The 26,666-nt window shown below is 44.3% G+C and overlaps 1 protein-coding gene across 1 annotated transcript; it reads left to right on the forward strand.

Moving 5' to 3' along the window:
- The first annotated feature begins 3,702 nt into the window (after positions 1 to 3,702).
- On the forward strand, positions 3,703 to 18,545 carry LOC139455777 (peroxisomal sarcosine oxidase-like). The gene is made up of 9 exons (XM_071237320.1): positions 3,703 to 3,787; positions 5,309 to 5,455; positions 8,104 to 8,252; positions 8,998 to 9,211; positions 12,360 to 12,542; positions 14,211 to 14,357; positions 14,715 to 14,864; positions 15,523 to 15,598; positions 17,571 to 18,545. The coding sequence occupies exons 2-9, from the start codon at positions 5,348 to 5,350 to the stop codon at positions 17,693 to 17,695; spliced, it is 1,152 nt and encodes a 383-aa protein (XP_071093421.1). The 5' UTR covers positions 3,703 to 3,787; positions 5,309 to 5,347; the 3' UTR covers positions 17,696 to 18,545.
- Positions 18,546 to 26,666: the final 8,121 nt, after the last annotated feature.

Genomic DNA, 26,666 nt, shown 5'->3' on the forward strand with positions numbered 1-26,666 from the left:
ATCCAGTAACATATAAAGGAAAACTTACAACGTTGTTTCAGAACTCTTAACCTTTCTCGAAATTCTTTTATAAAAGTGAGTGAGTGAGTTGGGGTTAACCCCGCTGTGAGTAGTCATACCCCGGCGTGTCAGCTGGATTTGGAAGGAAAGCCCGGAGTGATGCAGGATTTCGTGAAACCCACGAGTATCGGCATAGACAAAGCCAAATCAGGGCGAACCGGATTCGAGCCCAAGATTTTAAACTTACGGCCAAAAGAAACGTTACCAGTTTAAACATGAAATTGCAAAAATTTAAAAACACATTTTATAATACATTGATGAGAAAACACGTCGTCCAAACACAACAATGCTCTATGCAGAAAGTTATGTGCACTCTTCAAAAAAAGAAACGTACAGGATTTTTAGTAAATGGGTTGTACCTGATAAAGTCGATATATTTTATTTAATATCATAGATACAAATATGAAATTTTGGAGCTCGATATTCACGTGTTGTCGTTGAACCACAACCAAGTCAGATCTCGTGGTGTAGGATATGGCCCCCACACAATGACACTACCGCCATCGAAATTGTCGAATTCACGTGCACAATGTGGGGCTTCAATCTTCCATCTCGCCGGTGAAGAGGAAATCGTGATTCATCGTTAAACCACAATCGTGTCCAGTTTCTCAAATTCAAAGGCTGTAAGGTATGGCACCAACGCAACGTCGCTGTCGATGGATCTGTTGCAAAACATGGACGATAACTGGTCTTCTGGTTCTTGACAGTGTGGTCCGAGATCCTCCTCAAACCAGGGATGCGAAACCAATCTCCGTAGCTGTGGTATTGCGATGACGAAGTTGGAACAGTCGAATGTAGCGATCCTGTGCAGGGGTGGTAACTCTTGATCGGACGGTTATCGGACGGTCTACTTTGGAATTGAACTGTGTTTATCGGTCCCAAAAGCGCCAAATGGTGCTGCCGTGGACGTTGAAGTGGCGTGCAACAGACGACTGCGATTCCCCTCTTTGGCGATGTTCCGATCGGCTGAGCCTCGGTATTTTCGAACTTGAAAAATGTTGACAATTGAATGACAAATAATTGGCTCATGCTTGCCTTTTTATAGCCACGACGACCAATTACGAATGCCATAACTTGCACGTGCATTTTGCTTTACTGTTTTCCTCCCTGACATTTTTTAACAAGTGTGAAAACAATTCCGTTTAAGACATTGCAAATCGACAATGTCTGTTTTTACACACCGTTTGTCGAATATCAGGCCACCAACATTTCCCAACACATATATCCAATTCATATACCGGATTTTTTTTTGTGAAGGCAGGTTCAATGAACTACATACTTCCTGTGCGTTTCCTTTTTTGAAGAGTGTACATCCACGGCACGCGGTTTTGGGTTTTTTGTTTCAAAAAATGCGATGAAGTTAAAAACGCGAGCTGCTTGGGCAGTCGAAACGACGAGTGAAATAAGGGCATACAAGGTATACGGACGGCAGGTCAGACACTCTCACTGATAAAAAACACTACAGAAATGCCACGACTGACACTCCTGGGTAGGGTACCGATGGGAGCCACCCCTGCCCACATTGCTGGAGCTTTTGGTTGCTCCCATGTTGCAAAACCTGACGTTAAAGACAGACCGGGTAGAGTAGACCAAGAACAGGCAGACAGAGGGTAACCACGCCCAATGAAGACCATCCAAGATGAATGGCGACGTATCATGTGACGTCATCAGACGTCTGACTTTTCCTGTGCGCCGGAATGTTTTTGCGTGTTTGTAACAGGGATTGGTTATACATGCTATTAATGTGACGTGTCATTGAACTTGAGCGATTTTAGATGTGTGGGCCCATTGTCCATTACTTTTAAAGCTTCTTTTTGCTACCCCACCTCAACTCGGGCAACTGTCTTGCCAATATCGGATGCTGTACAAGTGTCATTGTAAATGTTGATTTCGTTGAGATTTTGATCTTTTCAATATATTTTAGCTCACATCTAACGTTTTTTGTTTTTAAACTAGAGTGATTTATAAGTGTGGTTAAGTTACTTTTGGTCGTCAGTGTAGGTTTGTGGCACGCGCGTACGGGGTGCAGCTGTGCCAAACGTGCACATAAACAGATGGTGTCAGTGACGCACTGTGATGCCTCACATCTGTCATCCGCATCACCGACCAGGTAATTACTCCCACATGTACACAGATAATTAATGTTACTGGTGAAAGTTGATTTGATTCACCATGTGTTTGCATTCAAGATAAAATAGGTCGATAAATTATTATCAATCGCCATGTTATTATTTTGATATAAAAAAATCACGAACACACAGTGTGGTCAAATGTAACAAATCTTATGTTTGGGATAACGCTTTCTGAGTATAGTACAGATTCTCGTACTTTTATTTGGTTGAGTCCCGTCCGGAAGTCGAACCCACACTGCCAGAGTGAGGCACCTTATCGCCAGCACACAAATATATAATAAATCAGATTGGAAATTCAACATAGAATGCATCACCATGCGTTCTCAAAAGCTGCATGATTTCTTTGCAGGAGGGGGCACGGGTGGCCCAGTCGTCTAAGGCAACGCGATTCGCTGTGCAGAGTTGCGTCCCTTGGGCATGCCAGAAACCTATGATTGTGGGTTCGAATCCCGGTTCGCTCCGATTATGTTTCTAGGCTTGTCAGCACCATACCCGTGCTCGTGGGTTTCACCGAAGTGGTGAACGTCTGAGACCTGCATCACTTCGGGCTTTCCTCCCACATTAAGCTGACACGCCGCGATATAAACTGGAATACTGTTAAAAGCAGCGTTAAACCCAGCTCACTCACTCACTCTTTGCAGTACAAATCCCGACGAAAATAGATTTTAAATTTAAATACTGGCATTCGTATAGCAGATAAACATATCACGACATCCAGTACTACTCTACAGCATCCGGAATCCTATTTAATCGTGGCCGGTGTATCAAAAGGGGTTGGCACCGTCATAAATATGCAATTATAAATTATGATCTAATAATGTTAATAATGATTGCGTTAGATTGTCAGCAAATTGCCTAATTCTAGATTGTCCCAGTTAGGGATTCAGGTCGTAGTCGTTTCCTGTTTTCGTGAAGCCACGGGGGGCACGGGGGGGGGGGGGGGGGGCAGTCGTCTAAGGCGCCGCGATTCGCTGTGCAGAGTTGCGTCCCTTGGGCACGCCTGAAACCTATGATTGCGGGTTCGAATCCCGGTTCGCCCCGATTATGTTTCTAGGTTTGTCAGCACCATACCCGTGCTCGTGGGTATCACCGAAGTGGTAAACGTCTGAGACCTAGCTGTATCTCTTCGGGCTTTCTTCCCACATTAACTGACACGCCGTGATATAACTGGACTACTGTTAAGAGCGGCGTTAAACCCAACTCACTCACTCACTCGTGAAGCCACGGGCACTCGTATGTGGCTTACACACCTTGGATTGGGATGTCAGACCAACCCTGACAACTACGGGGCGAAACTCTGCACAGCGCTCTGCAGCGCGTCACTGTGAAGAGCGACCACGGCCAAACAATATTGACCTGTCACCAATAATGAGAAATCGCTCCTTTTGACAACACCTTACAGACACCTCAACAGCTGACCTAGATATCAAAGTCCGTTCTTAATGTCATAAGTATGTCAATGACATCCAGAAAAAAGCCTTGACCTATCAGGCCAGTAAACAGATGATACAGTGCGCAGCCCCTCTCGTGCCCGGTTCTTGTGGATAAGGCGGTCCGCGACCACCACTTGTCTTGTGTGAACACTGCTGGGGCAGGTAGGAGGGGGCTTTGATTAAAGATGTATTTCAAAGTATTGTGTGGATGTGTTGTACCTGGTATACGGTTAGTAGGGACGATTGTGGGACGCAGGCCTCTTGCACGGTGCATCGACACCAAAAGCCATTGTGACACAGAAAAACCAGTGTAGCTTGAGTGTCGCCATATATTCCCACATACACATCTACAGCAACGTTTTATTTGTTTTTCAACAGCATTCAACAGCCGATCTATGTATGTATGCGGTTAGTAGGGTAGATCGTGGGACGCAGGCCTCTTGTAGGGTGCATCGCCACCAAAAGCCATTGTGACACAGAAACTCCTTGAGTTCCGCCATATATTCCCACATATACTTCTACAGCAACGTTTTATATTTTTCAACCGCATTCAACAGCCGATCCAGGTATGCACAGCCTGGTAAAAGCTGCTATAAAATCACAATTTGGCTAGCTGTATCAGCTCAATTTCCGAGTACAGGCATCTAAACACACTGACCTCATTTCTGCACGAACTTGAAAATATCTAAGTAAGGATAAGATTTATGGATTTAATTTAAGATTTAATACCTTGTGAAATCAAATATTATCATAGTAAAGTATGGTTACAACGAACTCAAAAGGACCACTTTTTTTAGTTCGTAAAAACCGTAGTTCGTTATATTCAGCATACATATAGCAAATGGCCGGGACAAAAACAGGTCGTTATAACCGTCTGTTCGTTATAAGCGTGTTCGTTATAAACGTTGTTTACTGTATTTGATATTGGGAATTCGAATTCGTGATATTTCAAATGATATAAAACGCGTGCGAGCTTTAGATATGATGTTTCAAGACATCAGGAATTTTGTATAATCATCATTTGATGTCGCTGTCAATGAAAGGACGGCTCCTTCCAACTGCTTCTCACTTCATAATTTTCACTGAACCAAACTTTAGGGATCATGAAATATATTTATACACCGTACACATTAAAAAAAAACATTTTTCACTACAAGAAACTATCCCCAACAATATTCATGATATTTTCTAGTTCAGTGTACAGTAAGGATTTGAAGAAATCATCAGCAATATCCCGTCTAAAAGCACGCCGAATTTGAATACAGTGGCGTCTTATTTTGATGTGTAATCGATTATTGAACAGTGAAATATCAGTAATAGCGGCACTGTATCTTTTTTATATCTTAAATTAATCATATTTGTTTATGATATCAAGAAATGAATTTGTGATTAGCATTATCATCTAAAAGACTAATCTGCAATATAAATTAATATCAGTGATCAATAACTATTTGGGGAATCAGATCCGATGTAAAAATCGATTTAGCCATAGGATAGTATATTTTAGGACACATTTATTAATCATTACGTATGTTATCACATTTAAATATTTTGGTATCAATCATTCATTTATCGATTAACCTGGGTTTTTAACTTTATATTACCTGGATCATTTAGCATACTGTTTCAAATGTTTTATGTTCAAATACATGATTTCTAAAATCTCGAATAACTGTCTTCAAGAGAAACAGAAAAAAAGGCTGTTAACCCACCAAATCCAAAATGGCTGAGGGAGTTTATGACGTCATAGTGATAGGATCGGGAGTGATGGGGTCTTCCACAGCTTACAGTCTCGCTAAGAAGGGCAAGAAGACTCTCATCCTCGAGCAGGTACGTCTGTACAGCCCTTGACCCCTGTACTACCCTTGACCCCTGTACGGCTCTTGACCCCTGTACGGCTCTTGACCCCTGTACGACCCTTGACCCCTGCACTACCCTTGACCCCTGTACTACCCTTGACCCCTATACGGCCTAATACCAACTGTACACTCTCCTCACGCCTGTAAACTCTCGTCACATCCATACACTCTCGTTACATCCGTACACTCTCATCACATCGTACACTCTCATCACATCCGTACACTCCCATCACATCTGTACACTTTCATCACATCCGTACACTCTCGTTACATCCGTACACTCTCATCACATCGTACACTCTCATCGCATCCGTACACTCTCATCGCATCCGTACACATTCATCACATCCGTACACTCTCATCACATCTGTACACTCTCATCACATCCGTAAACTCTTGTCACATCCGTACACTCTCATCACATCCGTACACTCTCGTTACATCCGTACACTCTCATCACATCGTACACTCTCATAGCATCCGTACACATTCATCACATCCGTACACTCTCATCACATCTGTACACTCTCATCACATCCGTAAACTCTCGTCACATCCGTACACTCTCATCCCATCCGTACACTCTCATCGCATCCGTACACATTCATCACATCCGTACACTCTCATCTTATCCGTAAACTCTCGTCACATCCGTACATTCTCATCACATCCGTACACTCTCATCGCATCCGTACACATTCATCACATCTGTACACTCTCATCACATCTGTACACTCTCATCACATCCGTAAACTCTCGTCACATCCGTACACTCTCATCACATCCATACACTCTCATCACATCCATACACTATCATCACATCCGTACACTCTCGTCACATCCGTACACTCTCATCACATCTGTACACTCTCATAGCATCCGTACACATTCATCACATGCGTACACTCTCATCACATCTGTACACTCTCATCACATCCGTAAACTCTCGTCACATCCGTACATTCTCATCACATCCGTACACTCTCATCGCATCCGTACACATTCATCACATGCGTACACTCTCATCACATCTGTACACTCTCATCACATCCGTAAACTCTCGTCACATCCGTACATTCTCATCACATCCGTACACTCTCATCACATCCGTAAACTCTCGTCACATCCGTACACTCTCATCACATCCGTACTCTCATCACATCCGTACACTCTCATCACATCCATACACTCTCATCACATCCATACACTATCATCACATCCGTACACTCTCGTCACATCCGTACACTCTCATCACATCTGTACACTCTCATAGCATCCGTACACATTCATCACATGCGTACACTCTCATCACATCTGTACACTCTCATCACATCCGTAAACTCTCGTCACATCCGTACATTCTCATCACATCCGTACACTCTCATCGCATCCGTACACATTCATCACATCCGTACACTCTCATCACATCTGTACACTCTCATCACATCCGTAAACTCTCGTCACATCCGTACACTCTCATCACATCCGTACTCTCATCACATCCATACACTCTCATCACATCCGTACACTCTCATCACATCCATACACTCTCGTTACATCCGTACACTCTCGTCACATCCATACACTCTCGTTACATCCGTACACTCTCATCACATCCGTACTCTCATCACATCTGTACACTCCCATCACATCCGTAAACTCTCGTCACATCCGTACACTCTCATCACATCCGTACTCTCATCACATCCGTACACTCTCATCACATCTGTACACTCTCATCACATCCGTACACTCTCATCACATCCGTAAACTCTCGTCACATCCGTACACTCTCATCACATCCGTACTCTCATCACATCCGTACTCTCATCACATCCGTACACTCTCATCACATCCGTACACTATCATCACATCCATACACTATCATCACATCTGTACACTCTCAGCACATCCATACACTCTCATCACATCCATACACTATCATCACATCCGTACACTCTCGTCACATCCGTACACTCTCATCACATCCATACACTCTCGTTACATCCGTACACTCTCATCACATCCGTACACTCTCATCACATCCGTACACTCTCATCACATCCGTACTCTCATCACATCCATACACTATCATCACATCCGTACACTCTCGTCACATCCGTACACTCTCATCACATCCATACACTCTCGTTACATCCGTACACTCTCATCACATCCGTACTCTCATCACATCCATACACTATCATCACATCTGTACACTCTCGTTACATCCGTACTCTCATCACATCCATACACTCTCATCACATCCATACACTCTCATCACATCCGTACAGTCTCATCACATCCGTACACTCTCATCACATCCATACACTCTCATCACATCCGTACACTCTCATCACATCCGTACACTCTCATCACATCCGTACACCCATCGCGCCTCTACTCTCATCGTGAGCAATTATTCTCATCACGTGTGTACTCTCCCATCACATTCGTTCACTTTCATCAGGCCGGAACACCTGCATAACACCCGTACACCTTCTACACTTTCTAAGCTCTCATCGCGCCTATTAGCTATTAGAATAGATATTCGTTAAACATGTGCTCTGCACACATGTCAATGGAGAGCCTGCAGTGTGTTGTGTCTCTGTTGAGCAGTTTCCCGTCCTACACTCTCGGGGTAGCTCCCATGGCCTCAGTCGCATCACCAGACTCGCCTACGGGGTGCAGCACTACACCGACATGATGGTGGACGCCTTCAAGATGTTAGCCGAACTGGAGAGGGAGACGGGGACAGAACTGTTGATGTAAGTGAGAGATGGGGTGAGAGTGAGAGAGAGAGACGGGGACAGAACTGTTGATGTAAGTGAGAGACGGGGACAGAACTGTTGATGTAAGTGAGAGACGGGGACAGAACTGTTGATGTAAGTAAGAGACGGGGACAGAAGTGTTGATGTAAGTGAGAGATGGGGTCAGAGTGAGGGAGAGTGAGACGGGGACAGAAGTGTTGATGTAAGTGAGAGATGGGGTCGGAGTGAGAGAGAGAGAGAGACAGAGAGAGAGAGATGGGGACAGAACTGTTGATGTAAGTGAGAGACGGGTCAGAGTGAGAGAGAGAGACGGGGACAGAACTGTTGATGTAAGTGAGAGATGGGGTGAGAGAGAGAAGGGGCACACACGGAGAGACAGACAGACAGACAGACGGACAGGCAGTGAGAAGTAGTGAGCAACATAGAGTGAGATAGGGTGAGTGAGTGAGTGAGAGCGACAGTGAGAGAGAGAGGCAGAGAGAGTGAGTGAGTGAGAGAGAGGCAGAGAGTGAGGGAGAAAGAGCAAAGAGAGAGAGAAAGGGAGAGAGAGAGAGAGAGCAGTATACCTAGTATCATCATAAATTATTACTGATCTATTAACATATGATTATGCTATGGTCTGCTCTGTACAGCGAACTCTTGTGATTATATTTTAACAATATTACATATTTGTGATTCAACGTCAACTAATATGACTATATAAGAATGGCCATAGTATACCTTGGCACTGACGGTTCTTCAGAAACTGTGGTACTCTAAGTATTGGTCCTGAAAACGATGAATTCTTACGTGACGTTGAGAAGGCTATGACCAATGTGGGTGCTGCCGTCGATGTCCTCACCCACAAGCAGCTGAGTAGAAGGTACCCCATGTTGTCCTACCCACTCAACTATGTCGGGCTGCTAGACTACAAGGGGGGACTCCTGAAGGCTGACTGCATTCTGAGGGCTTTGCAGGTGAGTCGCTTTGTCAGGACATTGCTAGTGAGACGCTTTGTCTGTATTGCTGGTGAGTCACTTTGCCTGCGTTGCTGGTGTGTCACTTTGTCTGTATTGCTAGTGTGAGACGCTTTGTCTGCGTTGCTGGTGAGTCGCTTTGTCAGGACAATGCTAGTGAGACGCTTTGTCTGCGTTGCTGGTGAGTCGCTTTGTCAGGACAATGCTAGTGAGACGCTTTGTATGCGTTGCTGGTGAGTCACTTTCTCTGCATTGCTGGTAAGTTGCTTTGTATGTATTGCTGGTGAGACGCTTTGTCTGTATTGCTAGTGTGAGACGCTTTGTCTGCGTTCTGGTGAGACGCTTTGTCTGTATTGCTGGTGAGTCGCTTTGTCTGCATTGCTAGTGTGAGACGCTTTGTCTTCGTTGCTGGTGAGTCACTTTGTTTGCGTTGCTGGTGAGTCGCTTTGTCTGCATTGCTTGTGTGAGACGCTTTGTCTGTGCTGCTGGTGAGTCGCTTTGTCAGGACAGTGCTAGTGAGATGATTTGTCTGCGTTGCTGGTGAGTCGCTTTGTCTGTATTGCTGGTGAGTCTCTTTGTCTGCATTGCTAGTGTGAGACGCTTTGTCTGCGTTGCTGGTGAGTCGCTTTGTCAGAACAATGCTAGTGAAGCGCTTTGTCTGCGTTGCTGGTGAGTCACTTTCTCTGCATTGCTGGTGAGTCGCTTTGTATGTATTGCTGGTGAGACGCTTTGTCTGTATTGCTAGTGTGAGACGCTTTGTCTTCGTTGCTGGTGAGACGCTTTGTCTGTATTGCTGGTGAGTCGCTTTGTCTGCATTGCTAGTGTGAGACGCTTTGTCTTCGTTGCTGGTGAGTCACTTTGTTTGCGTTGCTGGTGAGTCGCTTTGTCTGTATTGCTAGTGTGAGACGCTTTGTCTGCGTTGCTGGTGAGTCGCTTTGTCTGTATTGCTGGTGAGTCGCTTTGTCTGTATTGCTAGTGTGAGACGCTTTGTCTGCGTTGCTGGTGAGTCGCTTTGTCAGGACAATGCTAGTGTGAGACGCTTTGTCTGCGTTGCTGGTGAGTCGCTTTGTCAGGACAATGCTAGTGAGACGCGTTGTATGCGTTGCTGGTGAGTCACTTTCTCTGCGTTGCTGGTGAGTCGCTTTGTATGTATTGCTGGTGAGACGCTTTGTCTGTATTGCTAGTGTGAGACGCTTTGTCTGCGTTCTGGTGAGACGCTTTGTCTGTATTGTTGGTGAGTCGCTTTGTCTGCATTGCTAGTGTGAGACGCTTTGTCTGCGTTGCTGGTGTGTCACTTTGCCTGCGTTGCTGGTGAGTCGCTTTGTCTGCATTGCTTGTGTGAGACGCTTTGTCTGTGCTGCTGGTGAGTCGCTTTGTCTGTATTGCTGGTGAGTCACTTTGCCTGCGTTGCAGGTGAGTCACTTTGTCTGCATTGCTAGTGTGAGACGCTTTGTCTGCGTTGCTGGTGAGTCGCTTTGTCAGGACAATGCTAGTGAAGCGCTTTGTCTGCGTTGCTGGTGAGTCACTTTCTCTGCATTGCTGGTGAGTCGCTTTGTATGTATTGCTGGTGAGACGCTTTGTCTGTATTGCTAGTGTGAGACGCTTTGTCTTCGTTGCTGGTGAGACGCTTTGTCTGTATTGCTGGTGAGTCGCTTTGTCTGCATTGCTAGTGTGAGACGCTTTGTCTTCGTTGCTGGTGAGTCACTTTGTTTGCGTTGCTGGTGAGTCGCTTTGTCTGTATTGCTAGTGTGAGACGCTTTGTCTGCGTTGCTGGTGAGTCGCTTTGTCTGTATTGCTGGTGAGTCGCTTTGTCTGCATTGCTAGTGTGAGACGCTTTGTCTGCGTTGCTGGTGAGTCACTTTGTCTGCGTTGCTGGTGAGTCGCTTTGTCTGCATTGCTAGTGTGAGACGCTTTGTCTGTGCTGCTGGTGAATCGCTTTGTCAGGACAGTGCTAGTGAGATGATTTGTCTGCGTTGCTGGTGAGTCACTCTGTCTGCATTGCCGGTGAGTCGCTTTGTCTGCATTGCTAGTGAGACGCTTTGTGTGCGTTGCCGTTGAGTCGCTTTGTCTGCATTGCTAGTGAGACGCTTTGTCTGCGTTGCTGGTGAGTCACTTTGTCTGCGTTGCTGGTGATCTAAGGATACCATTATTAACCAGATACTGATTTCATTAGTCATGATGGTGACGGCGGGGTGAAAAAACCCTCTTAATTTTTCCTTATTCTTAAACGATCTTGATCAATATCTGCTGAACAAAGAATATATAGTGTTAACCTCACCCCAGTACCTCATGCTTGTCTCCCTGCAAATATCCCCGGACAGAATAGATCCCCAGCACCTCATGCTTGTCTCCCTGCAGATATCCCCGGACAGAATAGATCTCCAGTACATCATGCTTGTCTCCCTGTTGTGATCCCCGGACAGAATAGATCTCCAGTACATCATGCTTGTCTCCCTGTTGTGATCCCCGGACAGGATAGATCTCCAGTACATCATGCTTGTCTCCCTGTTGTGAGTGAGTGAGTGAGTTTGGTTTAACGCCGCTTTTAACATTATTCCAGTTATATCGCGGCGTGTCAGCTTAATGTGGGAGGAAAGCCCGAAGTGATGCAGGTCTCAGACGTTTACCACTTCGGTGAAACCCACGAGCACGGGTATGGTGCTGACAAACCTAGAAACATAATCGGGGTGAACCGGGATTCGAACCCACAATCATAGGTTTCTGGCGTGCCCAAGGGACGCAACTCTGCACAGCGAATCGCGGAGCCTTAGACGACTGGGCCACCCGTGCCCCCTCTCCCTTTTGTGATCCCCTTACAGAATAGGTGCCCAGTACATCATGCTTGTCTCCCTGTTGTGATCCCCGGACAGAATAGGTGCCCAGCACCTCATGCTTGTCTCCCTGTTGTGATCCCCGTACAGAATAGGTGCCCAGTACATCATGCTTGTCTCCCTGTTGTGATCCCCGTACAGAATAGGTGCCCAGAACCTCATGCTTGTCTCCATGTAGATATCCCTCCGGCAGAATAGATTCCCAGTACCTCATGCTTGTCGTCTTGTGGGGATTCCTCAGGCTTGTCTCCCTGTAGGGATACCCGGTCAGAAAAGATCCAAGGATTATGAACACCTTCCATTTTGTTTGCATTCAGACGGTGTTCAGACAGCGAGGCGGTGAAATACGTGACTGTGAGACTGTGACGGCCATCCACCCGGGATCAACAGTGACGGTGACGACGTCCAAGGGGACGTACCGGGCTGCTAGTGTCGTAGTTGCTGTCGGTTCCTGGGCAGACAAGATGCTCCGCCCACTTGGGCTCAGTCTGCCCGTCAAGGTACAATCTGTGGGACGTAATATGGTTAATGTGTGGGTGCGTGCGGGTTGGGTGTCGGTCGGGTGTGCAGTAGGCGTGAATCGGATGCAGGTCAGGCGTGGTTTGGGTTTAATATGAGTTGGTGTTTGTCAGTTGAAGGTCGGTTGTAGGTCAGGTGTAGGTCAGGTGTAGGTCGGGTGTGGTTCAGGTGTAGGTCGGATGTGATTCAGGTGTAGGTCGGATGTGGGTCTGGTGTAGGTCGGATGTGGGTCAGGTGTAGGTCGGATGTGGGTCCGGTGTAGGTCGAATGTGGTTCAGGTGTAGGTCGGATGTGGTTCAGGTGTAGGTCGGATGTGGTTCAGGTGTAGGTCGGATGTTGGTCCGGTGTAGGTCGGATGTAGGTCCGGTGTAGGTCGGATGTGGGTCCGGTGTAGGTCGGATGTGGTTCAGGTGTAGGTCGGATGTGGGTCTGGTGTAGGTCGGATGTGGGTCCGGTGTAGGTCGGATGTGGGTCAGGTGTAGGTCGGATGTGGGTCCGGTGTAGGTCGAATGTGGTTCAGGTGTAGGTCGGATGTGGTTCAGGTGTAGGTCGGATGTGGTTCAGGTGTAGGTCGGATGTGGGTCCGGTGTAGGTCGGATGTAGGTCCGGTGTAGGTCGGATGTGGGTCCGGTGTAGGTCGGATGTGGTTCAGGTGTAGGTCGGATGTGGGTCTGGTGTAGGTCGGGTGTAGGTCGGATGTGGGTCCGGTGTAGGTCGGATGTGGGTCCGGTGTAGGTCGGATGTGGGTCCGGTGTATGTCGGATATGGTTCAGGTGTAGGTCGGATGTGGGTCCGGTGTAGGTCGGATGTGGTTCAGGTGTAGGTCGGATGTGGGTCTGGTGTAGGTCGGATGTGGGTCCGGTGTAGGCCTGATATGGTTCAGGTGTAGGTCGGATGTGGGTCAGGTGTAGGTCAGATGTGGTTCAGGTGTAGGTTGGATGTGGTTCAGGTGTATGTCGGATGTGGGTCTGGTGTAGGTCGGATGTGGGTCAGGTGTAGCTCGAATGTGGGTCTGGTGTAGCTCGGATGTGGGTCAAGTGTAGGTCGGGTGTGGGTCAGGTGCAGTTTGGATATGGGTCCGGTGTAGGTCGGATGTGGGTCTGGTGTAGGTCGGATGTGGGTCAGGTGCAGTTTGGATGTGGGTCCAGTGTAGGTCGGATGTGGGTCAGGTGCAGTTTGGATGTGGGTCCGGTGTAGGTCGGATGTGGGTCCGGTGTAGGTCGGGTGTGGGTCAGGTGTAGGTCGGATGTGGGTCCGGTGTAGGTCGGATGTGGGTCTGGTGTAGGTCGGATGTGGGTCAGGTGCAGTTTGGGTGTGGGTCATGTGTAGGTTGGGTGATAGCGAAAGAAAGCCTCAACAAGTAACAGCTCTGATTGTCGTCAAGGGTCGACAGGCGTCCAGGAGAATGTTTTAGCGACATTTACATCACTTTATATGAAGCCTTGTTACTTTTGCCGTTAGTATAATTACTCAAACAAAGACAGCAAAGCGAGCCGAGCACTGTCGATCATTGTTATTTAATTGCGCGGCTACTTGTAGCGGCTTGTCATTCGAACTCGTCTCAAATCAAAGCTGTGATGTGGATTAGGCCTAGGGTAATAATCAGAACATCATGGAGGTACACATGGACCTGACCTGTGATGTTTCAGATACAGAGAGTGACCGTGTGTTACTGCAAGGAACTACATCCGGGTAGCCACTCCGCCCAACAGCTTCCCTGCTTCATTGAACACAGGGGCAGTCCGCCTTATGACATTTGGGGGCTGCCTAGCTACGAGTATCCTGGTTACGCCAAGGTAGACTACCCTTCTTCAATTTTACAAGTTCATTTATCACATACAAATGTATATTTAAATGCTAAGAACCCATTTCTGACATGTTTCCTTCGGATTCAGACAGGTAGTATGATACATAACTGATAGACAACGACCTTTTAATATTAAATTGCCTTGTGAGCGACTCACTCACTCACTCAGTCACCCTCCAAACCACTCACTCACTCACTCACTCACTAATTTATTTTTCCTCGACCCCTCGACCCAACTCACAATATTGGTCGGCTCCTTAGTAAATCGCACGCATATGCAATATTAAGATAATATTTATGCAACAATAACTAGGTATCCAAATAATACCTTCACTGCACGGTCCAGATTGCTCTGCACACGGGCCCCGAGATCTCGCCTGATGCACGAGACCAGCCAGACGGGAAGTGGGTGACAGATCGACTGACGGCGTATGTGAAGGAACATTTCCCTGGCTTGGAGTCGACACCATCTATCACAGAACAGTGTATTTACACGGTAAGAAAACCACAGTAATATCCTGGTTACAATATGTCCTGTCCGGACGATCATTTCTAATGTTTCTTTGTCTGAAAGACTTTGTTTGAACAGAGCCTGGACCAGACAATCCAGTGATCGAATTTTTAACCTTAGTCCTAAGATCCACGCCGGGGTACGATGACACGCAATCAAGTCATCGAGCCTAACAGCCCCTATCCATTTGGTCACCTCTCACAACCAGTATAATATCACGGGGACCTATTCTTACCCGAAAACCCCAGGGGGTCCCATTCTTGTGTTCCCCGTGTGATACCGCTCACTCACCAAAGCGAGCCTCCATTTGCTTGGGAACATCCCATTGGACACAGGGCACCGGTGATCGATAGTGTTAACAACTACCTACGCCGTCGGCGTACGATGATACACAATTAACCAAGTCACCACGTGACCGCCTGATCCATTTGGCCGCCTCTTTACGACCAGCATGGGTTGCTGGGGACAGACATACTTTAAACTTATTGACCTCAGTCCTGACCTCGCTTTGTGGAACGGGGTACTGAACATACTGATTCATAGGATTAAATCCAGTCGATCAATCTTACTGTAACATGTCTAATGAAAGTCTAGATTGATTCGGAGTTCTTCTTGAGCGTCATGTCTACCATTTCTCTGTCAGATGACACCTGATGAAGACTTCATCATCGACTACCACCCGCAGCACCACAACATCGTCGTCGCAGCTGGGTTCTCAGGTAGTTATGGGAATGGTTCTCATTATAAAGATATTATTAACCGAGTGTGTTTCCGTATTATATATGTGTGTGGAATAAACACTGTTTAATGCGGGCCATTGGTGATAAGAAACTTCCCATACGGAAACACATTAGGTCAATCATCTCATATTATGTCATTCTGAAAATAATCCCTGTTTAAGATGTATTTACAATCAGAGAAGTAACTTTAGAAAGCGCGTATGAATACAATGTTTGATTTTTCCCATTGTCCATATAGTGCCACATGATCTGCAGCCGTGGTTGTCCGCAGAAACACAGTTTAACTAGAAACCCCAACCTGGACGTATTTGGAACGTTGGTCAATAATGTATCGATTAAGCAGACATTGTGTGGGTGTATGGGGCTTAAAAGTAGTTCCTGGTCGGTGACCTCATTTGCATATTTATCGGATTGGTTTATCGCGTCGATAACACTATCCATTGCATCGGTAGAAACTAACAGTTTAGTCCACTGGTTCTTATGATAATAACATATAACAAAACCCTTACAAAGGCAAATTTATACCAATACTTATGATACCTTACCTGTTGGGCAGTTTAGCAAGGACTATTCTACAAGTACCAATTTCTAACGCTGCTTTATATGAAGAAAAGAGTCATCAATGGCTCCATTGAGGGCACCCTGACCAACTTCGAGATTTCAAATACCCTGTCGGTTTCGAGAATTGAGGACGTAAACTCATTCTTCAACTTCATCATTTATTCTAATTCTTAGTGTCATGTTCTAACAGATTCTTGTTCTAGATGAAGGGTGCCGTTGCCACGAAATACTAAGGTAGCGCTGTCGGCTTGATTGACTGCAAAATAATGCAGAAACGTCTATGAATATACTAATATTTAGACACAAATATGAAAATAAACGGTCACTTTTATATTGTCTAACTTCTCGGTTACTGAAGTTTTGTATTTAATTGCATATTTACCGTTTTATAACCTCTACGGTCCCCCGCTCACAGCATAGTCTCTTGCACATAGCGATACCAACAACAACATAAAAGTTACTTCCCTTTACAACTTAAATGAAGACCGCTTAAATATAAAATTAATTCAAACAATTAATCAGAATCCAACCACATAACTTGTGCGACTGTATTGTGCACGTGGAACTGACAACTCTTAGTGTGAGTGCATCAGTCCTGTTAAAACGCGGGGCGGTCGGGTAGCCTAGTGGTTAAAGCGTTCGCTCGTCACGCCGAAGACCCGGGTTCGATTCCCGACATGGGTACAATGTGTGAAGCTCATTTCTGGTGTCCCCCGCCGTGATATTGCTGGAATATTGCTAAAAGCGGCGTAAAACCATACTCACTCACTCACTGTTAAAACGCATCACTTTCAAACATTCACCATAACTTCTTTAGCAGGTGAACACTGACTGACATTGACGACATTACTTTCCCTCCATTTAGTCATCAAGTTATTTCTCCTATGTTATACTGAAGCAAAGCAAACTTTGAAACCGAAACTGGTTTACCTCTTTTTTTGTGAAACAATAATTGTAAAAGATTATCATATTCTTTGTATTAGTCAACATATGTTTAAAATGTCCGGCATTAAACAGGATTGGCTACTTTAAAAATTTCATATTTATTGTTGATATGATTGATTGGTTGGTTGGTTTCTTGGTTGGTTGGTGGGTTGGTTAAGTTTGATTTTACGCCGCTGTAAACAGTATTCCAGTTAAACACGCTGGGTCAGATTAATGTGGAAGGAGAGTTTGAAGTGAGGCAGCACCACGAGTACTGGTATGGTGCTCACAAACCTAGAAACAAATCAGCGCGAACCGGGGTACGAACCCGATATCATAGGCTCCTGGCTCGCCGAAGGGACGCAACTCTGCCTTAGATAACTTGACCACTTGTACCCGCGCTGTGTTTTAAAGCAGAGATTGAGACTGTTGTATAATGATGTAAATATGATGTGTTTCTTTACAGGCCACGGATTCAAACTGGCACCAGTCGTGGGAGAGGCAGTCAGCGACATGGCGACAGGCCGGGTTCCGAAATATGACATGAAGCCCTTCATGATGGCCAGGTTCAAGACAACGGCAAAACTATAGTCGTGTGGTCCATAGAGGTGTCGACCTACAAAGTCATAAGAAGACAACTGTAGGCCTGCTTTTGCGTGCTTCGTCGACTCGTGATATGTGATACGGCTGCATTACGCTGTTCAGTACATATGTAGCTACAATCATACCACATTGGGGAATTATTTGATCTGATTACAAATGGTACCTGTGTATTTTACGACTGATTCTTACTTCTTCCACATTATTGATGTCTGGGTCACCCATGTGTACAGCTTATCCCTTCTTAATTTGTTATTTTGTTTCAGGTCTTTATGAGAACCTTTTTAAAATCATAGATGGCTGACAGTTTAAGATGCAGAACGTATTTCCTGCTTGATAATACTAATTTGAGTTGCCTATATTATATGACCAAATTTTAAGAATATGTATACATACTAGAATTTACTACTAGACCCTTTGTTTAATTATTATTTATATATACAGTCGAACCTCGTTGTGTCGAACTCGTGGGCACCTGACAAAAGTTATCCGGGCTTCGAGACATCAGGAGAAATGTTTCTTTAATGTGGAGTTCGAGACAACCAGGAGCTCGACATATCCGAGTTCGACTCAACGAGGCTAATACATAACTATACATCACAGTATGTTTTTGTCATTTGTCTCTAACGCGTAATTGGATTTAGATTGATAAAAACATACTGCATGAAAGCTATGCTAATACGTCACTGTTTAGAATATTCAGGAACAATAAATAACTTCTCCATTGGGGAGTTCTCTATGAATTGACAATCCAGAAGATAATGTTTCAGGATTATACATTATATCTCATATTAAAAATCAATCGAATTTACGTAGATATCAAATTCTATCCTTCATCAGCAAACTGCAATATATGACAACGATATATATATATATACTGAACCAAATTAAAAACTTCACAATCCTAAAATTTTAACATTTTGACCAGTTATCATTGTGGGCCCTTATTGTGTATTTAAACAGTAATGGCCACGTACTGTCTTCAGATAACACCCGTTTTTGTGCAGGTGAATCGATCAAAATCATGTGCACAGCACTATAGTGTCAAAAGTGTTTTTTCACGTGCAACTGGTCACGTGGCCATAATACCGCACGTGTTTTCAGCCATACTTGTTAGCAGTCATTAACAAAAAAAGAAAAACACAAGAAAACAAAAGTCTTTACGGCCATTTGTCATGCCACGCCTTTCAAATGTGCAACGTGAACGTGCCATCGGCATGTTGCAGACGGGAACGTCCGTAGCTGAAGTCGCTAGGACGATGGGTTGTAGTCGACGGACTGTTTATGATTTACAGACGCGTCTACAGCAAACGGGTACCACCGCTGATCGCCCTCGGCAAGGTCGACCACGTGTGACGTCACATGCAGAGGATCGTCAGATTGTCTTACGTCACCTCCGTAACCGATTTTTGACGGCTACATCATCCAGAAATGAACTGTTTAGGGATAGACTCAGTGCGCAAACTGTTCGAAACCGTCTGAGAACTGCTCACCTTCAAGCACGACGGCCATACTGCGTGCCGATTCTGACTCAATTACACAGACGTCAACGTCAGTTGTGGGCACAGCGACACTTACGATGGACCCAGAGGAATTGGAACCAAGTCGTCTTCAGTAATGAATCCCGATTTAATCTTCGATTTGCTGATGGTAGGGCGAGGGTGTGGAGGCGCCGTCATGAACGTTACGCCCAGTGTTGTGTACAGGAAGTTGACAGATTTCGAGGCGGAAGTGTCATGCTGTGGGGTGCTTTCTGTGGCAATGCACGTTCCAGTCTTCTTGTCATCCGTGGCAACCTCAACGCTGCTGCTTACCGCGACCAGGTAATGACACCAGAACTTCTGCCTTTTATGGCAGCACATGGACCCGGTTTGATCTTCCAACACGACAATGCCAGACCCCACACAGCAATTTTGACAGGGAATTTCCTTCATAATGTGGGAGTCAACGTCATGGACTGGCCTTCAAGGTCTTCCGATCTCAATCCCATTGAACACGTCTGGGATGCTCTTGGCAGAAGTCTGCAGTCTGCACACTCTCCAGAACCAACCACAGAATTTGCAATTTGTATATGTATATACATACGTATGTATGTATGTGTGTGTGTGTATATATATATATATATATATATATATATATATATATATATATATATATATATATATAATTTTATATATATGATGTATATAATGTATGATTATATCAGTCTAAATCCAATTACGCGTAAGTGTCAGTGTCGCTGTGCAGAAAACCTATGATTGTGGGTTCGAATCCCGGTTCGCTCCGATTATGTTTCTAGGTTTGCCAGCACCATACCCGTCCGTGCTCGTGGGTTTCACCGAAGCGGTAAACGTCTTAGACCTGCATCACTTCGGGCTTTCCTCCTACATTAAACTGACACGCCGCGATATAACTGAAATACTGTTACAAGCGGCGTTAAACCCAACTCACTCACTTACTATTAGCGTAGCTTCTATGCCATATGATTAAACATTCAAGTATCGCGAGCTCTATATTGGTGGAAAGAGAAAACTCGTGTTGTGATTTGCGACATCCACGTTTCACATGCGACTTGTAAGTCGATATCCACATTGCTTTATAGTCATAGAGAGTGACTCAATATAAAAATCTGCATCGTTCGGCAGATGTCGCCGATGCAGCTGACGAACAAACTGAATTAAAGTGCACCAAACTAACCGTCACGTTCCTCGGCCTTATAATTGGTAGACATTGCGTAAGTGCAAATAAGGCGATAGAAGAACCAGAGGTGAGGTGAGGTGAAATTGGGTTTAACGTCGCGGCCAAGATTATTGCGCTTATATAGCGACGTGCATGCACGTGTATGTGTTTGTGTGGCTGCTTGTACTAGTCCGGACTGATGCCGATTTATAGTGCTAGCACACTGAGATACCATGCCGCAGTTTAACATGAATACCCCACTCAGACACAGTATACTGACTCCGAGCCGACCAGTCCTTGTTTTAGCCCCTTAATGCCGAGCGCCAGACAGGGTAACAACAAGGACCATCTTTTAACGTCTTTTGGTATGACGCGACCGGGGGTCGAACCCCGGATCTTCCGCTCTCTGGGCGGACGCTCTACCATTAGACCACGGAGGCGGTCAGAAGAACCAGAGACCATATACCTTACCGTGCCCCCGTGGGGACCCATGGTGAAAAACGCCCCATGCTGCCGTAAGAAGCATCTTAATTGGATCGAATGGTCAGGCTCAGTGACTCGGTTGATAAGCTATTTAGTTATCATCTTGTCAAGAAAGCGTTGGACGGTGCTCATGATATCAATCCCTCCTACACATGACGATCCGAGTTAGAACTGGTCTTCAGCAAGCCATGCTTGTCGTAAGAGGCGACTAACGGGATCGGGTGATTGGGCACGCTGACTTGGTTGATGCATGTCATCATATTCCAATTGCGTGGATTGATGCTCATAATGTTAATCACTGGCTTGTCAGGTCAAGACCCACTATTTACAGACCGCCGTCATGTAGTTAAAATATTACTTACTTACTTACTTATTTACACTTGGAGATTTTACGTGCGCTTTCCGACTGAAGCGTATTTCGCACATGGGCCCTGCCGGGCCATTTAGTGTAGCTTCGAAAGGGGAAACGGAAGGATTTGCAACCCAGAGGGGGAGTTTAGTGGTTGCTTATATAGAATTTGGAAATTTTGAGATTTGGAATAAATGCTAGGGGGGTGTGGTGGGTGGACAAAGGGAGTTTGTTTAAGGGGTATTTGTTGGTTTATGTGGTGTGTTGGGTGGTTGGATTGTTTTTAGATGCGATTAATTAGGTCTGTTTTGGTTAAGTATACGTCTAGGGCTTTAAATTGTTCTATGTTATTTTGTGGGTTTAGGATTGCTTCTAGGGACCATTGCTCGGTGGGTTTGGTAGTGGATGCAGTGTATGAGTGCGTGTTCTAGGGTTTCTAGGTGTTTGCAGTGTGGGCACTTCCCGGTTGCGTGTTTTTTTTATTTCTAGGAGGTGGCTATTTAGTTTGGTGTGTCCTGTTTGGAGTTTAGTGAATATTCTATCGATTTTTGGGGATGGGTGAAGGATTTTTTGTTTGGTTAGGTTTTTTTTGAGGACTTTTTGGATTTGGGTATTTGATTTTTGATAGAGGTTATGCCATCTTTGGGTGATTTTTCGTTTGTTGATACTTTTGATCTCTGATTTTGATATGGGTAGCTTTAAGCTTATTTCGGGGATTTTTAGGGATTGTTTAGCGGCTTGATCGGCGTTTTCGTTGCCGTATATTCCTACGTGGACCGGGATCCAGATGAATACTATTTGTTTGCCTGCCTCTGTTAAGTTGCTTGCGCTTTTTAGTATTTGGGGTTTTTAGAGTTTAGGGCGGTTTTTGGTGTTTTTATTTTGGAGGGCCTGTAGTCCACTTAGTGAGTCCGTGAGTATGAGGATTTTTTTATGTTTTTTAGATTGCTGGTTATGGAGGGCTGAGGCCATGCCCATTAGCTCTGCTGTAAATATAGATTGGTTGTTTGGGAGTCGAAAAGATTGCGTATTTCTGGTTGGTTGTGCGATGTGGACTCCGAAACCTGTGCGGTTTGAGATCGGATCAGAAGATCCGTCTGTGTAGATGTGACACCAATTTGGCCAGTTTTCGTGTATGTAGGCTAGTGTGGTGGATTTGGCTATGTTTGGATTGGTTTGTTTATTTATTGAATTGGCTAGGGATGTGTCTATTGGGGGGATTTTGAGTTTTGGAGTAAATATATTTGATTGTTTGTAGTTTTGTTTTTGGTTATCTATTTGGTGTTCGTTTAGGTAGTTTATTATTCGTTGGGATATTGGAGTAAGTAGAGGGTGTTTCCTAGTTAGAGCTTGGTTTTGAGGACGTATGTGTTGGTTTAGTAGGTTTTGGATGAGGGGATTTGATTGGGACGCGGCCCAGAAATTTAGGGTTAAGTGTTGTCTGCGTAGGTTTAGTGGCATTTCTCCTGTGAGGGCCTGAAGTGAAGTGAGAGAGGTGCCATGTTGGGTACGTGTGACTAATTTAAGAGCCTGATATTGTATTGAGTCTAGTTTTTTGGTTAAGTTTTGGTTAAGAGTATCGTAAATGGCACAGCCGTAGTCTAGTTTAGATCTAATTAGTGAAGTATACAGTGAGATGAGGGTATCTTTAGAGGCCCCCCAGTTGGAGCCAGTGAAACATCTTATTGTGTTTAAGTCTCTGCTGCATTTAGTGGTTAGGTTTTGGACGTGGGCATCCCATCAGAGATGTTCTTCGAAAATATTTTCCTGTTTCATATTTTTGTGTTTGAATACTATTCCTGTAGTTTTTTCAGAGTTTAGGGAGAAGCCCCATTTGTCAGCCCATTGCTGTATTTTAATTAGGGATTTTTGGAGTAGATTTTGGGATGTTTGAATACTTTTAGTGCGGATCCAGAGGGCTCCGTCATCTGCGAATTTGAATGTGTTTATTTTAGGGGATAGGCCCTCAAAGAGATCATTTATCATTATGTTAAAGAGTGTGGGGCTAAGAATACTGCCCTGGGGAGTGCCATTTTTCTAGGGGACACTGGTCCGATAGAGCCTGGTCTATACCCACTGTTATTTTGCGATCTTTTAGAAAGTCCTGGATGTAGTTTACGATTTGTCCTTTTAGTCCTATTTTTTTTAGTTTTTGTATTAGCCCGTTATGCCAAATCAAAAGAAATTGTTCTAATGCCGGTTAAAATATTGCTGAGTGCGGCGTTAAATAACAAACAAACAATCACTGCCTGTAAACCTTGTAAACGAGCCTAGCGTGTCTGCTGTCTTCATTGCAGCGTATGGTTATGTTTTATATTTAAAAGCAACAGCTTGTCAATGATTGTGATATGATTACAAAATCGTCCCGTGTATTTTATTGCGGTAGTGACATCTGGTTTAGTATTGATCTCCCTCACGACATCCCCCCAAACACCCACATTTCATAGCCGATTCTGCTTACGACAAAATAGTTCGCAGTTATTAAAGGTTTGTCCCCTGCCTGTTACCTCTTTACTTACACGGATTAACCCATTCAAAGAATCAAGCTGTATGGAGATAAAAATAATAATGACAACGTAAATTGCAATTTTTTTCATCAAGCACATAGATTCAACTTATTGTTTCTGTGTAATCAGATAAACATGCACAGTATGACAAATTAAATAGCACATTTTGATCATCAAGCACATAGCTTAGACTTATGCCTGAGTAAGAACATACATATCAATAGTATGATCTTTCAAGTCATTATCCAAGTTTGATTAGATGGCCTACAGAGTGTTAGTAGCCCCTTATTATAAGTAAATACGAATATGAAAAATAATTAATGTGAAAAATAAGCCAATGTCCTGTTAGCAAGGGAAAAGTTTGAAAAATTGTATTGTATTAATAATAATGACCAACTTTACATAGTATCACAAAGTTTATGATACAATGATCAAATACAAATTAGAGGTAAACTCTGTGATAAAAAATGAGTATTATAAAAGAATAAGAAATGGCAATGATATACTGAAAGAACAAGGTGAATATTAATCGTTTATGGCCATAAAGATAAAATATAGAATGAAGCTTAACGTTTTATGATGCAGTGGCATGATGAGACGTGTAAAACAAAGCTGTAAAAGCAGTACCCCCAGGAAGGTAATGGGTCCGCTGCAACGATTATGTTTGATGTTTGACTGTATATGAAAACGTATATGTAAAGTAGATGAAAATGTGTAATGTATTAAATGTATTACCGTTTTACGATGGTTTCAGTTTAGAATTCAACAAAGTTTAAAGCAACAAATAAGTATGAAAATGCTAAAACGAAAAACTGATGACTGGTCTGATTTTTGTCACTCATCTGTTGAAACAACTCTGTTCTTTTACTCTTTGTTCTGATTTGGAAATATACGTTTAAAAAATAGAAAGGAATGTTTCCAAAGCACAATGAATAGTTATTATCATATATTAACATAAATATCTTTAATCATCCAACAGATTAGAAGATTGTCAACCTCGTTGATTTCTCTCAGCTTATCGTTACTCTCATGGGTTAGGTCCAAAGGACTAATCTACTATTACAAAAGGTAAATTATGAACATTTGACTTGCCCTTGCATGTATTTGTGATGGTACCTGGTATCATCACTTCAGTCTCACTTCAACTTGGTACGACACACACGACCTCGAGGGATTCACACTGCTTAAATGTACTGGGAACTATTCCTTTTAAGGCTGCCGTAAAGAGGCGTGCGGTCTCCTTTGAGCTAAATATTCGTCCGTCTCTAATACTATGCGTTGTCAAGTTGGTGAAGTGAGCATTAATGTCTTGTAATCATTCGGTACTTCAGTAATCTCTACTACTTCTACCACACTTCTTGCTGCGTGGTAAAGACACGTCAAATCAACGTGCAATTCTGTGTAACCTAGAAACGTCTCTCGTACATAAATGTGTTGAACTGTAATTATCAGAGTATAGCTTCTTCACTGTCCATAAGCAGGAGATGATTGGTACATGTAAATACGTATTAAAACAAACCCTTTCAAACCTTAAATGCATTATCAAAACATTATGATATCAATTGTAAAGTTGACAGTGCTTTATTTTGCTATTTAAGTGTAACCATAGTAACTACACAAACATACCAAAAAATGCAATCGACCATGGACATTTAAAATAGTGATCAGAGCCTTGGCTAGAAACACTCAAGAATGATCTCAGCCAAGACCCAACTGAAGTCACTCCAGGGTGATCTCAGCCAAGACCCAAGTCAATCTAGAGTGATCTCAGCCAAGACCCAAGTCACTCTCGAGTGATCTCAGCCAAGACCCAAGTCACTCTAGAGTGATCTCAGCCAAGACCCAAGTCACTCTAGAGTGATCTCAGCCAAGACCCAAGTCACTCTAGAGTGTTCTCAGCCAAGACCCAAATCACTCTAGAGTGATCTCAGCCAAGAAATAAGTTACTCTAGAGTAATCTCAGCCAAGACCCAAGTCACTCTCGAGTGATCTCAGCCAAGACCCAAATCACTCTCGAGTGATCTCAGCCAAGACCCAAGTCACTCTAGAGTGATCTCAGCCAAGACCCAAGTCACTCTAGAGTGATCTCAGCCAAGACCCAAGTCACTCTAGAGTGTTCTCAGCCAAGACTCAAATCACTCTAGAGTGATCTCAGCCAAGAAATAAGTTACTCTAGAGTAATCTCAGCCAAGACCCAAGTCACTCTAGAGTGATCTCAGCCAAGACCCAAGTCACTCTAGAGTGTTCTCAGCCAAGACCCAAATCACTCTAGAGTGATCTCAGCCAAGACCCAAGTCACTCTAGAGTGATCTCAGCCAAGACCCAAGTCACTCCAGAATGATCTCAGCCAAGACCCAAGTCACTCTAGAGTGTTCTCAGCCAAGACCCAAATTACTCTAGTGTGATCTCAGCCAAGAAATAAGTTACTCTAGAGTAATCTCAGCCAAGACCCAAGTCACTCTCGAGTGATCTCATCCAAGACCCAAGTCACTCTGGAGTGTTCTCAGCCAAGACCCAAATCACTCTAGAATGATCTCAGCCAAGACCCAAGTCTCTCTAGAGTGATCTCAGCCAAGACCCAAGTCACTCCAGAATGATCTCAGCCAAGACCCAAGTCACTCTAGAGTGTCCTCATCCAAGACCCAAATCACTTCAGGGTGATTTGAGCCGAGGATTGAGTTGAGTCTCCTAACAAGACAGGATCGTCACGAGCTTCGACTAGATCTTAAGATCGCAAAGCCTGCACTACATGCTTAACTAAGAGAATGTTTTGTAAGGTGTTCGAGGCTGGCTTCTCCATCACTTACCACAAGATTCCATTTTGATTTGTTGAAAACATATCAGACAAAGATGTTTTTTGTCATGATCGCATGATTCATGGCCAGTCGGTGACTGGTGTCACCATGGATCGATCCCCAGCCTTTCATCTTTAGTTTACGACCTT

Source organism: Haliotis cracherodii, unplaced genomic scaffold (genome assembly GCF_022045235.1).
Source record: "Haliotis cracherodii isolate W230 unplaced genomic scaffold, xgHalCrac1.p SCAF_11, whole genome shotgun sequence".
NCBI lineage: Eukaryota > Metazoa > Mollusca > Gastropoda > Lepetellida > Haliotidae > Haliotis > Haliotis cracherodii.